The 14,444-nt window shown below is 46.6% G+C and overlaps 1 protein-coding gene across 1 annotated transcript in view; it reads left to right on the top strand.

Moving 5' to 3' along the window:
- LOC106606575 (baculoviral IAP repeat-containing protein 6) overlaps positions 1-14,444 on the top strand; it is a 151,214-nt gene that overhangs the window by 72,376 nt on the left and 64,394 nt on the right. Inside the window, 6 exon segments of the mRNA XM_014202984.2 lie at positions 316-477; positions 1,017-1,190; positions 6,736-6,935; positions 8,586-8,889; positions 10,883-11,100; positions 13,643-13,807. Of these exon segments, the coding sequence (XP_014058459.2) occupies positions 316-477; positions 1,017-1,190; positions 6,736-6,935; positions 8,586-8,889; positions 10,883-11,100; positions 13,643-13,807 (1,223 nt within the window).

The following is a 14,444-nucleotide window of genomic DNA, read 5'->3' on the forward strand; positions in this document are numbered from 1 at the left end:
CCAATTAGAGGGCAAGAATTGTTTGGCTGGTAGCTGGGCTTCCAGCCCTATGTTGAGCTCCTGCACCAAATGTATAGGAAATGATTGGTCTCTTTGTATGTGGAAATAAGTCCTTGGGTGTGTATATATATATATATATATATATATATATATATATTTTTTTTATTTGTAAATGGACAAATGGCTAAATATCCCATTTATCTGGAAGTATTGAAAGTGTTTGGTAGATGAGAAGCATTAGACAGAATCACATTCCCTAGGATGTAAAAGTGGAATTTGACGTGATAAAATGACCGGTGTGCGTTTCCCTCTCAGGCTTGAAGTCCCAGTCGAAGAGAGCCCTTTCCACCCCTCCCCGTCCCCCTTCGCGGAGGGGCCGTGTGTTGAGCGACAAGCTGACATCCTCCTCAGGTGTGGACCCCTCCGCCAAAACGCTCAGCGTGCCTGTCTTCCACCTCTACCACAAGCTGCTCCCAGGTACTGTGTATACACACACACACACACACACACACACACACACACACACACACACACACACACACACACACAGTTGTCAGCTCCCCTCCTTCCAGCACCTCCCTCTGCCAAGGGAAGCCTATTGATCCGACCTGCTTAATGAAGCTGTGACCTCCGTCTCAGTCAATTCATTGAGCCAGTGTGTGTTGCTGGGACCCTGAGGTGTCCGGGTAAATGTTCATTTAACTTTCGATGGTGTTACTTTTTTAGACATTGTGTCAATATTGAAAATCCCAGCCATCTAGATCCAAGTGTTACCTAACTGGGAAGATGAGCTGGAACATGATCAGACCTGGTTTTGTAAAGACACAGATGTGCTATGAGCAAAAACAGCACTCCATCCATGATGTCTTGTCTTCACATGTAGTCATTGTTATCTAGGTCACTAGCCTTTTATGATATACATAGGTGTCATGTATTTCCTGTCCCTCTGGGCTTGGTAGTGTGACCACAAGGCTTTGGTTCCTCACTGTGAACACTCTCTTACCCTCCCCCCTCAGGTCAGCCCCTGCCAGCAGAGATGACACTGGCTCAGCTGTTGACCCTGCTTTATGACCGTAAGCTGCCCCAGGGCTACCGGTCCATCGACTTGACCGTCAAGCTGGGCTCCAAGGTCATCGCCGACCCAGGCCTCTCCAAGACGGACTCGTTCAAACGGCTCCACACAGAGAAGGGTATTGTAGAGCACGCACCTACATACAAGCACATGCTTGCGTTCAGACATATATACACACACACACACACACACAATCTCACACTCCTCCTACCTCCCTCTGCGTCTGTCATTTTTCTTGCTCTGCAGTTAGTGTGTAAAGTGATCCCCGAACGTCTCTCTCCACGCGTCCCCTGACAGCCCATTCCACAGCGCGATTAATGGCTCTCCCCTTTCACTGCCATCCATTTCTCTGTCTGAGCGCTGGGCCTCTGTCTCCTGAGATGTCGTAAGGTGCCATTACCGGTCTCTGGAACGGGTGGGCCAGTGGGAGACACATACTCACTCCGCTCTTCTTCACTGTGTTGCGTAATAGGGCTCAGGAAGCAAATGTATGTCCAGTTCTACAATGACGCTGTACACTAGTGGTGTCCAACTCATTTTGCACCGGGGGCCACATTCGGTCTTCAACGAGGTCTGGAGGGCCGCGCTTCAAATTGTATATATTTCCTTGCAGTCAAAATTTGCAGTCCAAAAAATCTATCATTTTGCTGTTTAGCTTTCATTGAGGTGATTATTAGGGAGCTGGACAGTCAAACTATGAATGTAGGTCCATTTTTGTTATTTCTACACAATTTTGATTTGGAGTCATTTTCATTTGAACGTATATTGAGTTTGTTTGGCACCCCTGCTGTACACCTTCTCTGCCTCTTGGGCCAGGGTTTACTTAAGATGGAATGCTATTTATGATCATAAATTGGCCTCAACAACTGTTTGCTGTATGTCAAAAATGATTTGGATCCAACCAGTGAATCTGAGTTTGGACGAGGGAATGGAGTCTTGAAAATGGCATGGGTGCATCTTAACTTCTGTAAATACAGGCCGGTCTTTTTCCATCAAATCCCATTTGAATGCAATTTCGTTTTTTTGGTCCCCTTTGTTCCCTGGTATTCCTGCTTCGAAAGAAAAGCTCTGATGCTTGAAAGCTCCCAGTGCAACCTGACCACCCTATCAGATTCCACCCTCTACTTTTCAAGCCCTGCTTGTTCCCAAAGCTTTTTTAGCCATTAACATTGAGGGAAACCTTTTATACAAGATTCATGTCCTCTGTAAATGTCACTATAACATCTATATGAGATTCATGTCTGAAATAGATTTTATACTAACTCTACGCTCCCTGTAATGGTTTCACGTGGTGTGGTAAATGTTATTAGTCACCTTTTTTAAGGATTGCGTTGGAGCAGGACTTTAGGGGTGATGGTACTAGATTTGGCCTCCTAGCTTTGACGGTCAGTACCAGGTCACACATGATATCATGGGAGGATCCATTTTGGGCATTACGATATGACAGCCAGCCAGAGCAGTTGATGTCTTAGTTTGATGTCAGCGCTAGTAATGTGCAAACCTAGTCATATTGATTGGTTGCCTGGTTCAATAATCCAGTGATTTTTACTAGTAGCCTACGGCTACGCAAACACTGTCTTTATGTGCCGTCTCAACCATATGTTGTACTAAATGCAGTCCAAATCTAGGTGTTTGCTCTTACAAGTGTGTGTGTGTGTGTGTGTGTGTGTAGTCCATATTTTTTTGTTTGTTAAATCCACTTGTTCCATACCAGTCACTCAATTCAGGGCTAAATTCAATGTAGTTTCCACTAACTCTGTGGTAAGATATTGTTTGCTTTACACCGAAACCTACTTTAGTGCCTTTTTTCTCTCTCGCTGCAGGCTGGTTGTTCTGTTGTGAAAAGAGCCCATGCTTGCTAGCGCTGCTACAAAGCCCAGAGCCTGTCTCTCTTTCCGTCAGTGTGGATATTAGATTTTTTTGGCAGTTCACAGCCTATATGCCGCCCCTTGCACCCTGGGGCTAATTGCTAACGCTAGCCGCCACCACCTACTCTGCATGCAGTGGAGAGCGTCAACTCCTACCTGCAGTGCACCATCTTCTTCCTCACCTCAGTCCTATCGGTCAGTCACACTGGATGACTTGTCCGTCCCCCTGTTGGGTGAGATATTTTAAAAGGCAACTGTCAATCAGTTCAGCCAACCCACTACTAGAACAGTGGTCTGTTCGTGGTTACCCAAGATGGGAGGCCGGTGACCTGCGTGTTATCTGCTAATCAGTCTGCCCAGCTCCAAACCCATTTCACCAAGACTGTCTTCAGCCAGACACTAACCCACCTGATTAGGTCTATCATTGTCTTCATTGAACCGCTTTAGTTTAACCTCTGTGCACTCTGGAGTTCAGATAATTAGTTGAGGCGTATAGATTAGAAACGATCTGAAGCCTGCCGACGGTCTATATTCAGCATATTCTCTGGTCTAGGGTAAAGGAGCACTTTCTGTTAAAGGAATGCAGTGCTTGCACATTTTCAACCTGTGTTTTGCTACACATTTGTGGCATCTGTTATTTTTGAAAGCCCTCAGCCCATTTCTCTGTGCGCTGAACCATATACTATACAGTGCCTTTGGAAAGTATTCAGACCCCTTGACTTTTTCCACATTTCGTTTCGTTACAGCCTTTCTCTAAAATTTGCAAAAATCCTCAGCAATCTACACACAATACCCCATAATGACAAAGCAGAATGTGTTTTCGACATTTTTGCAAATGTATTAAAAATAAACATACCTTATTTACGTAAGCATTCAGATCCTTTGATATGAGACTCGAAATTGAGTTCAGATGAATCCTGTTTCCATTGATCATCCTTGATGTCTCTACAACTTGATTGGAGTCCACCTGTGGTAAATTCATTTGGACATGATTTGGAAAGGCACACACCTGTCTATATAAGGTCCCACAGTTGACAATGCATGTCAGAGCATAAACCAAGCCATGAGTTAGAAGGAATTGTCTGTAGAGCTCCGAGACAGGATTGTTTCAAGGCACAGATCTGGGCAAGGGTACCAAAACATTTCTGCAGCATTGAAGGTCCCCAAGAACACAGTGGCTTCCATTTTTAAATGGAAGAAGTTTGGAATCACCAAGAATCTTCCTAAAGCTGGCCGCCCGGCCAAACTGAGCAGTCGGGCGAGAAGGGCCTTCGTCAGGGAGGTGACCAAGAACCCGACGGTCACTCTGACAGAGCTCCAGAGTTACTCTGTGGCAATAGGAGAACCTTCCAGAAGGACAACCATCTCTGCAGCACTCCACGAATCAGGCCTTTATGGTAAAGTGGCCAGACGTAAGCCACTCCTCAGTAAAAGGCACATGACAGCCCGCTTGGAGTTTGCCAAAAAGCACCTAAAGACTCTCTGACCATGAGAAAAAAGATTCTCTGGTATGATGAAACCAAGATTGAACTCTTTGGTCTAAATGCAAAGCGTCACATCTGGAGGAAACCTGGCATCATCCCTACGGTTAAACTTAGTGGTAGCAGCATCATGCTGTGGGGATGTTTTTCAGGGACTGTGAGACTAGTCAGTATCGAGGCAAAGATGAACGGAGGACAGTACAGAGCGATGCTTGACGAAACCTGCTCCAGAGCGCTCAGGACCTCATGCTGTGGTGAAGGTTCACCTTCCAACAGGACAACGACCCGAAGCACACAGCCAAGACAACACAGGAGTGGCATCGGGACAAGGCTCTGAATGTCCTTGAGTGGCCCAGCCAGAGCCCGGATCGAACATCTCTGGAGAGACCTGAAAATAGCTGTGAAGCGACGCTCCCCATCCAACCTGACAGAGCTTGAGAGGATCTGCAGAGAAGAATGGGAGAAACTCCCCAAATACAGGTGTGCCACGCTTGTGGCGTCATACTCAAGAAGACAGGGCTGTAATCGCTGCCAAAGGTGCTTCAACAAAGTACTGAGTAAAGTGTCTGAATACTTAATGTAAATGTGATATTTAGGTTTTTTGTTTTAATAAATTAGCAAACATTTCTAAACGTTTTTGCATTTTCATTATGGGGTATTTTGTGTAGATTGAGGGGGGAAAAAACTATCAATTTTATGATAATGCTGTAACCTAACAAAATGTGGAAGACGTCAAGGGATCTGAATGCTTTCTTAAGGCACTGTATGTACAGTAAAATGCCTGCCCGTCAACACTTACGGCGTAGCTCACCTTAAATCTACTCAGATAGCTTACAATACCGTCTCTTCCAAAAACAAATCTTTCCGGAATCTTCTGTCTCGAGACCCATTGAAGCTAATAAATGGAGGGAAGAGGTGACCCTCACTAACAGTCCTGTGAGAGGGAGGGGGAGACATGGAGAGATCTTGTAAACCCAGCGCGGAGGCTTTGACCAGAGGGAGCTTACAGAATCCTTTTACCAGGCTTAGCCCCGCTAACGGCCATCCACTGAACTGAAGACGGGTACATGGTGAGATCTAGCCCCAGCCCCCTTAAAAGCCTTCAACTTCCCCAAATAGGCCAGACCTTTTAGAGCGAAATGGGTTTTGTCCCTGCAACCAATTTTAGGTCTCTAGAGGTCTTGATTTATCATGTGGAAATCTCAGCCTAATAGGATGCTCCTTGCATAGTAAAGGTACTGGAACATTCTGTGAAATATGTTTGTTCTTGAGCAGAATTATAAAAATCCTTGTCGTTCACAATTTGTCCTCTCTTTCTCGCTGATCTTATCTGATATGCTCCTCTGAAGTCTAACGATCACCCTTTTCCCCCGTGCCTTCACGGTTGCGTTTGAAATGTAACATCTCACTGGGTTGATGCTGTTCAGATATTCTCTGGGTAGCCCGGTCTCTCCTTGCGGCCCGCTGAAAGACGAGCGGTTCCTTCCCTCTCCATCATTTCTAATCCTGTTTTGGAAGTCTGGAGAGCACGGGCCCTGTTACAAATCATATCAGTCACAACCCTGGTGACTTTTTAATTCCCCATGAGGGGGACGGGGAAAAATCCCTTTAGAGACTGGAGCAATTCATCATTTATTTTCTTCTCCAGGAGAGATGATGTGCAGCTTCTTCTTTTTTTTGTAGATGACCTATCAATCGACTGGGGCTTTTATATCATCATAAAACAGGCCAGCCGCGCCGCGGAATGAAAACTATAATGGGGGGCTATTTTTACCCTTCACCCGCCGTTCCAGTTTAATTTTTTTTTACTGTTGACAGACCCACCTCCTGACGCGCAAACAGCGACAAGTAGTCTGTGTCCTTGAGTCTGTTTTAATCCGTGTGCATTTCATCAGGAGAGCACGTCCTTTTCCCAACTACAACCATTCGCGGATTTATGCATTCACATATATACAAATTGAACTGGCTCTCCTCTCCCTTATGTCTGAGAAACTGCTGTCTGTTTCTTCCCCCTTCTCCTCCCTCTCTTCTTGGTTGCTTGAACTTGACTAATAAATAGTTTGATGGCTCTGTTGGTTTCTCCCACACTCTCTTGATCCTCGAATGAGGGGTGAGAGAGGAGTTATCTCATTAAGTGTCTGCGACGTGAACAATTTCCCTCCGCGGGGTGTCCCGTTCTTTACTTGTCATGATTGGTTGAGGGCAGCACACAGAAGAACGTAAGTCGCAGAACATGGCTAGTGTCCCAGTGGAAACCCTTCGAGAGTAATAATTGGCCTATTCTCTAACCCTCCTCTGCTTCTCCCTCCTCCAGTGGAACACTGTGACATGCTAAGCAGCTGTCCGGAGGACGAGCCCATGACCCCGGGGGACGACTGTCTTGACGCAGCCATCGACGAGTCCCTGCTGGAGACCAACCCCATCCAGTCTCCCCTGCAGGTGTTTGCAGGCATGGGTGGTCTGGCCCTGATTGCAGAGAGGCTACCCATGCTCTACCCAGACGTCATCCAACAGGTTAGACCGCCACTGATACCGTTCTAATACATATATAACAAACACCACCAGTCAAATAACCCTTTCACAGCCTGCTTCACTGGCGTTATTTCATTGTTGTCCTACAATGTTTAGCCCATGTTTCTAGATAATATGTTTATATATAACCCATAATCTAGAGCCTTATTTAAAGGGAAATTTCAACATTTTTTTCAATTCATCATTTCCAGCACCACCCCAACATCAACAGATGTGAAAATTGCGCATTTCTATGTTTTGTCAAAACAAAGATGGAGTAAGATTAGTGTTTCCAATGATGACATTGGTGTGCGTCGTGTGATTTTTAACCAATTATGAGCATGCATTGTCTACAAATTGTCTTCTAATTGGTTGTCATTGGAAACACTTATCTTCCTCTATCTTTTTTACTACATAACATGGAAACGCAACGTTTTCACATATGTTGGGGTGGTGCTGGAGATGATGAAAAATGATGGAATTTCCCTTTCAGAAATGAAAGTTACCTTTCGTATATTGAGCATTCCAATGCGGATCTGCGGTTGCCAAAGTAATGCAGTGTCTTTACCGTTGGCCCAGCTTATTGAGAGGCATGGCAAGTCACTGGGTTTGCCATTCAGTCTAAATTCGTTTTTGTCTCCTCTGCGCTCCCCCGAGTGCTACATCATGCCTCCTAAATGAAAGTAAATGGATACTTAAACAGTAATTGAGCGCATAGTGACAAGGTGAGTAGCTGGAATGCATTCTGAGAGCTGCCAGGTACTAAATCTGTTTTCTTTTGTTATTTTCTCCCCCCTTCCAAATTGTTGCAGCAAATTGAATTATTCAGGCAGTCTCCCAGAGCTACTGGTGGTTTGAAGCAGACGCCCCACGAGGGCTACCAAGTGAGATGATTTGTTTTGTACTTAGCATCGATATGAACCATATACATGACTGGTCGTTGGTTGGTTTACCATAACCCTTTCTCAACAGGATATTACATCATTCTGCCCTTAGTTTAACCCTTTTGTCTCACTGGATAGTGTTTGTTGGGCACGCTCTTAAGGCTGTGAATAATTGAAGAGTTCTGCTCTCACCCTGAGCAAGACTATCAGCAAAGTCAACTTAAAGCATCGATATTGATGCAGGTGATGCTTTTCTGTTTACCCAGGACTGACTGTGTGTGGTGTTTTTTAATAGGTTAGCCAGACAGCTCAGGTCTATGCCTTTTGACCCACTGGTGTTGAGCTGTTTAATCACAGCACAGCTTGTTCCTGGACATCCACTCTGGCTCTCAGTGCAACCGAGCTTGAATTGATTATATTGATCACAACTATGCATAAAATAACTGTATTTCTCTGCAGTGCTGCAGCTCCGATACTCGCCTTCATCTTAAAGGGATATGTCTGGTGTTTGCCTGTGAAACCCTTTATCTACTTCCCCAGATTCAGTTGAACTCGTGGATACCATTTATAAAAAAAAATCTTATTCGCAGGGCTCTATGCCAAGTCCCACAGCAGCTCTATGGATCTGAATTACAGCCCTCTAGTTCCATATGCCCCCTACTACCCTCAGTGCCCAAACACAGCACATGACCTTCAGATCCCATCCGAGTCAGCACATCTGTCAGCATTGTCCTCTAACCGCATTCTAACCCTGGCTCGCCCTGTGCAGGTGAGTCCTCCGGTGGTGCCCTCCACCACGCAGGAGAAGCCCAAGGACAGCGACCAGTTTGAGTGGGTCACCATCGAGCAGTCTGGCGAGCTCGTGTACGAGGCGCCAGAGACCATGGCCGCCGAGCCGCCGCCCATCAACAAGTCGTCAGTGCAGACCATGTCGCCCATCCCCGCCCACTCGCTAGCGGCCTTCGGTTTGTTCCTGCGCCTGCCGGGCTACGCTGAGGTGCTGCTGAAGGAGAGGAAGCACGCCCAGTGTCTGCTTCGCCTGGTGCTGGGGGTCACCGATGACGGCGAGGGCAGTAAGTGACACAACGCCTCACACAGTTTTAGACGTGGACAGGAAAACTCCTGGCCCTTTCAATGGATGATTTTATAAGCATGTTTGTATTTGGGAACACCATTGAGGATGACCAGGTCCCTATGCTTCCAATAAAGGAGACGGCTGCAGGTTTCCTAGCGACAAACATTGTCAGCCCTACTTATAGCAGTTAACTTTTTTTCCCCCCAATGCTCAGACTGACTTTGTCAGGCAGTTGATCTTGCCAAGCTGTGTTCCAAGCAGATCGATAATTCCCTGAATGCATAGCGATCAGTGTCATAAAGTGGCCAACGCATGTAAATCGGCTCCTTTAAAAAGCAGCCGGCCCCAAGAGCGGGGAGAAAGAGATGGAAAGAGAGGGAGAGAGATTTTAATCCCTCCATTTACAATTGAGGCACGTTTGTTCCCCCTGATGCGGCTCTTTCCCTGCAGTCCTTGAGACTACCAGTCTGCGGACCCTGTGGGTAATTTAGCCGAAGGACTCACTGGCTTGTTTAATATTGACAAGTCCTACCCTCTCATACATTACAACTCCTCCCCAGCCAACCTCTGCCTTCATTATTGATGCCTATTTAGTTCCTCTCTCTCCTTCAGGGCCTGAAATCAACTATGTTGTCCTGCCAATGTTTTTTTCTTTAGTCCTTGAAATAACAGGCCTTTAATGATTGATGGACAGCAGGCTGCCAGCTTGTTTAGTGACACTGGTCACATAGCACACCGTCAGCCTGCCATTTAGTCGGCTGTTATCTTCTCTGGCCTCATTCTCATAAGTGCTAAATCGATGTATCCATCCTTTCTGGCCAGTATTCCTCCACCTCTCTGGTGGTAATCTGTCACACCATCTCTCACACATTTATCCAATGATATTATCAATTATCTTCTCTGACTGACTGTTTCTCAAAATGCATACTACTCTGCTCTGAGCACATGAATTGGAGCACGGGAGCGTCGGCGTGCGAGTCCAAATCAGAGTATGTGAAACGGAGGTTACTTCTCGACTGCGTACTCCGTTTATGCATATTTTGAAGCACGCATCGATGCAACTTCAAGGGAACGTATGCAAGGGAATATGATGCGCCCAGGTAAAAAATGATAGTCTGTTTGTATTTAGGCCATAATCTAAAGCCTTAGATCTCCAGCACCACCCCGACATCAACAGATGTAAAAATGTTGCGTTTCTGTTTTGTAGTTAAAAAGATGGAGTAAGATTAGTGTTTCCAATGACTTTGGTGTGCATCGTGTGATTTTTAACCAATTATGAGTATGTATTGCATAATTGCTTACAAAATATCTACTAAATGGTTCATTTCTTTGAAATCAATGGCGCCCATTATTTGAGCTAAAGCGAGAGAAAATACACCTATTGACAGCTCATATGTTGCCTAACTACAATATTTTTTCTTGATACGTTAATAAATACATGCTGTGTTAATTTTGGCAGGGTTACCTGCCTACCTTACCGTAGAGCGCAAGCCCATAATTAGTAAATAAGGCTAGCTGGCAAGCTACTACTGTTAGCTAGCCAGATAGCCACAAAGAATTGTTAGCTATCTACCGATGAAGGGTTGACATCTATCTTGCATAATATTAGTTTTATGTCATTTTTGCCTGTTGAACTATCTGGTTAGCTACATTATTACGATTCACATATATTTAGCTGGTAGTTGTAAAACGTTTTGCTTTATGTATATCTTGTTTTGTTTATTGTTGCCGTTGTCCTGGCTGGAAGAAGGTTCAGTGAATGGGGAGGTGCAGCGTGAGGTAATACAGTAGGGGGTGTGCGAGTGCTTCTCAAATGTAATATTTTATGCGTTCTCCACGCTCTAGTCCTCACAAGAACGTACCCAAGAGAACGTCATTGGAGAACGCACTCAGAGCATGAGTGTGTGGAGCACGGTAGTATGCATATTGAGATACGCCCTGTCTCTCTCCCCTTCCTTGATTGGCTGTATCTCTCCCTCCCTTTCCCTTAGGTCACATTCTGCAGTCTCCGTCGGCTAATGTGCTGCCCACGCTGCCCTTTCATGTGCTGCGGGCCCTGTTCAGCACCACCCTTCTTACCACAGACGACGGCGTGCTGCTGCGTCGCATGGCCCTGGAGATAGGAGCCATCCACCTCATCCTGGCCTGCTTGTCAGCCCTCAGCCACCACGCGCCCCGTGTCCCCAACGCCAGTGTCAACTCCTCAGAGGTGAGGCCCAGACACTGGAGTCCGGAACACATGCACTCACTCTCTCTCTCTCCTGGTGATTTTTTGTGTGTGTGTGTGTGTGTGTGTGTGTGTGTGTGTGTGTGTGTGTGTGTGTGTGTGTGTGTGTGTGTGTGTGTGTGTGTGTGTGTGTGTGTGTGTGTGTGTGTGTGTTCGCTCGACAGAGCATGAATGAAAACACAGCTCACTCATACTCGTATGTCACCAGATGTGGACAGATCTCAGTGGAAATGTGTTCTGTCCATTTGCGTTCTCTTGTGTGTCCATGATGGATCGAGGTCAGCGTCAACCTATTTTGGGTTGGGTTGACATGGTGTGTCAGTCTTGTCTAGTGTTCAGACGCTGCCTCCGATGCGTTTGGCTTGACGCAATAAGAGGTCCTCGCTCTCCAGGGAGAAATACGTCGTTTTGTCTTTCCCTCAGAGAGAGATGGGCGGTGAGGATCAGTCATGTTATTAATTACTCTACCTGGCAGGGCTTTACTCGGCGCTCTTATGCATATCGCCACTGAGCATTTGACAAATTGGGTAGTTGTTTAGTGGGCATGATAAGAGGCAGGTCTGGCTTTGAACAGACGTGTCCTTTTGTATTATTGCCAACTCCAGGCAGAAGGGAACATCATGAATAGGAATTGAATCATGGACTCTGACTGCCATGCCCATTAAATGGAGTGATTTGTCTTCTATTGAGGTTTCTGCTGGGCGTCAAGACTTACCTCCTGCTCAAAGCCTTTCAAAGTACTCCGGACTCTTCTAGGACCTCTGAGACTCAAAGATGACTAACGACTCAGATCAAAGACCAGATTTCACCCACCAAATTGTATCGATCACTGTATTGATTTTGGGCACTAGAAGCTTAACCTGGCGTAGCAGGCGTAAAGGAAACGCCTGAACCTAGATTCCTCCCCCCCACATACTGGTTTTGATTAGAAGAAAAATAACTGTCGGGATAGTCTCTTCTGCACTGTCCAACCAATCCAGGGGGGGGGTGAGATGGAGTGTCACCTTGTTTAACGTCAAATAGCGGAAGTTTGCATCACAGCCTCCTTCCATTTAGCCTGAAAACCAGAACATCCGTTTGAGGCTAGGAGAAACTCCAAGCACCCAGCAATGCCCACCACAAGTGTCCAAGCGCCATAGATCACAGGCCTAAACTCAGCTAAACCGCCGTAGATGATATGTTCTATAGCTAGGCTATTACAGCGCTACAACCCGGTGTGACTGTGGATTGTCTCAGCAGGCGCTCCAGTCCACACACCAGTGTGGATTTATGGAGTTGTCAGAGTTGAGGACAGATCTCCGGGCTTATGGCTTGAGCGCGGGGCCAAAGTCCTGTCACAGTGGTAATGACTGTCCTGGAGGCGGATGAGACCATGGCTAGAGCCCGGCAGACGGTCAGTCCACACACACCCCCATCCCTCTTTATCTGGGAAAGTGAGCCTCTTCCCTGATTTGATGTTCCAGGGCTCAGTGATTAATCTCCAACCTCTTATGTCAAGAGCATACCCCCCCCCCCCCTCCCCTCCCTCCCTGTACTGCTGGGACAGGGGCAGGACTGGGCCCTGTTTCGACCCTATACAAAACACACACGATGGCTGGCTTTTAAAATACAGTGAACTGGTCAAAAATCCCAGCAGCCTCATCCCACCTGCTGTAAAAAAAAATAATAATAATAATTGTAAATGCTGTATGGTCTCCGCTACGGCCCAGTTGACTGATAGACTTGACAGTGATCTCTATTGGCAGAGGTGCATGTACAGCTCCATTTAGCCAGTAACATTCCCCTAACGCTTGTGTGCACGTTGGGAGCGTTCCTGCGACGTTAAAGATGTGCTGGGAGAGCGCATCATTAGCCGCTTGTCAGTCAGCCCCTGCCATAGATCTTTATAGCACGCCGCGTCACGCCTGATGATCGCCAAAGCCGCTCTGTCAGAAAGGATGCAGTCTCAAGAAGGCTAAACGTTCTCCTCTCGTCTAACTCAGACATCCTTTCATATCCGTAGCTTAGCTCTCGCTATGCTAACAGGCCCCCTCCCTGTACCACTGGCTCTAGTGTCTTTCGCACAGCACCGGGTCAACCCGAGCAAACGCCCTCCGTCTCCTGTTTTTTTTTAATTTGACACGATCTCCTATTCAAACTGCTGGTTATGTGCTTGGAGCAGAACTAGAAGTGCCTCCAAGTGTATAACAGGGCTGCGACAAGCAGGGGCTGTGGGTAGGCTAGTTATGTTTTGATTTGATATTGAATTTTTTACCTGGAAAACCAGCGTTGGGATCTCAATCGCCCTTTGATGTGAAGACTGACACTTTGAAAGGGAAGGTAATCTTGTTCAATCCAAATGTGTAGCCTATGCTGCATTCAGTGTAAATTGGGGTGTTTTGCTGGTTTCATGAGCTTGTGGAATGCTATTATCTGTAGGTCCAGGCCTATGTTGTCATCACAGTGGACAAGTAAGCTAAACTTTTCACCTGCTGATTTCCTGTTTTGTGCTGATGACTTTTTCTCTGGTTCTGTCTGTCCCCAGCCAACTGTGTCCAGTGGTCATGGAGGGGGTACCAGTGAGGAGCAGCAGCTGTACTGGGCCAAGGGCACTGGGTTCGGTACAGGCTCCACTGCCTCAGGCTGGGACGTGGAGCAGGCCCTCACCAAGCAGAGGCTGGAAGAGGAGCACGTCACATGTCTTCTGCAGGTAAGAATCCCCTATGCCAGGGTTTCCCAAACTCTGACCGTCCCCCACCCCCTGCTAGCACTACACAGCTGATTCAAATAATCAAAGCTTGATGGGTTGGTTATTTGAATCTGCTGTGGAATGCTAGGGCATGGACTGAAACGTGCACCTGGGGGGAAAATCCTGAGGGTTTTCCCTAATGGTATAAAAGTGTTAACTGGCTAACAAGTCAGTTAAGAACCAATCCCGGCCGACGCTGGGCCAAAAGTGCGCCGCCCTATTTTACTCCCAATCACGGCCGGTTGTGATACAACCTGGAATCGAACCAGGGTGTCTGTGGTGACGTCTCAAGCACTGAGATGCAGTGCCTTAGACCGCTGCACCACTCGGGAGCCCTATGCTCTTACGTACTTTACAGAAGTACTTCCTGTCTAGTTACCTCAGGGTAGAAGGTTTAAAATCGGTATACCGTCAAGTCTGTCGACAATTAGAATGCGACAAGTGTCGCTGGTGAAAACATAATTTATACTCTGATGGAATGTCTGTAGACCGTCGCTCAGACTGTCGGTTTCCTTGTCGCACAGACATGGAAAAAAGTGAATACCTCTGCGACTGTTGCATCGTCTGTTGTCGTGGTTACTGGGCTGCTGCAGCAACA

The sequence above is a fragment of the Salmo salar genome, chromosome ssa01, assembly GCF_905237065.1.
Source record: "Salmo salar chromosome ssa01, Ssal_v3.1, whole genome shotgun sequence".
NCBI lineage: Eukaryota > Metazoa > Chordata > Actinopteri > Salmoniformes > Salmonidae > Salmo > Salmo salar.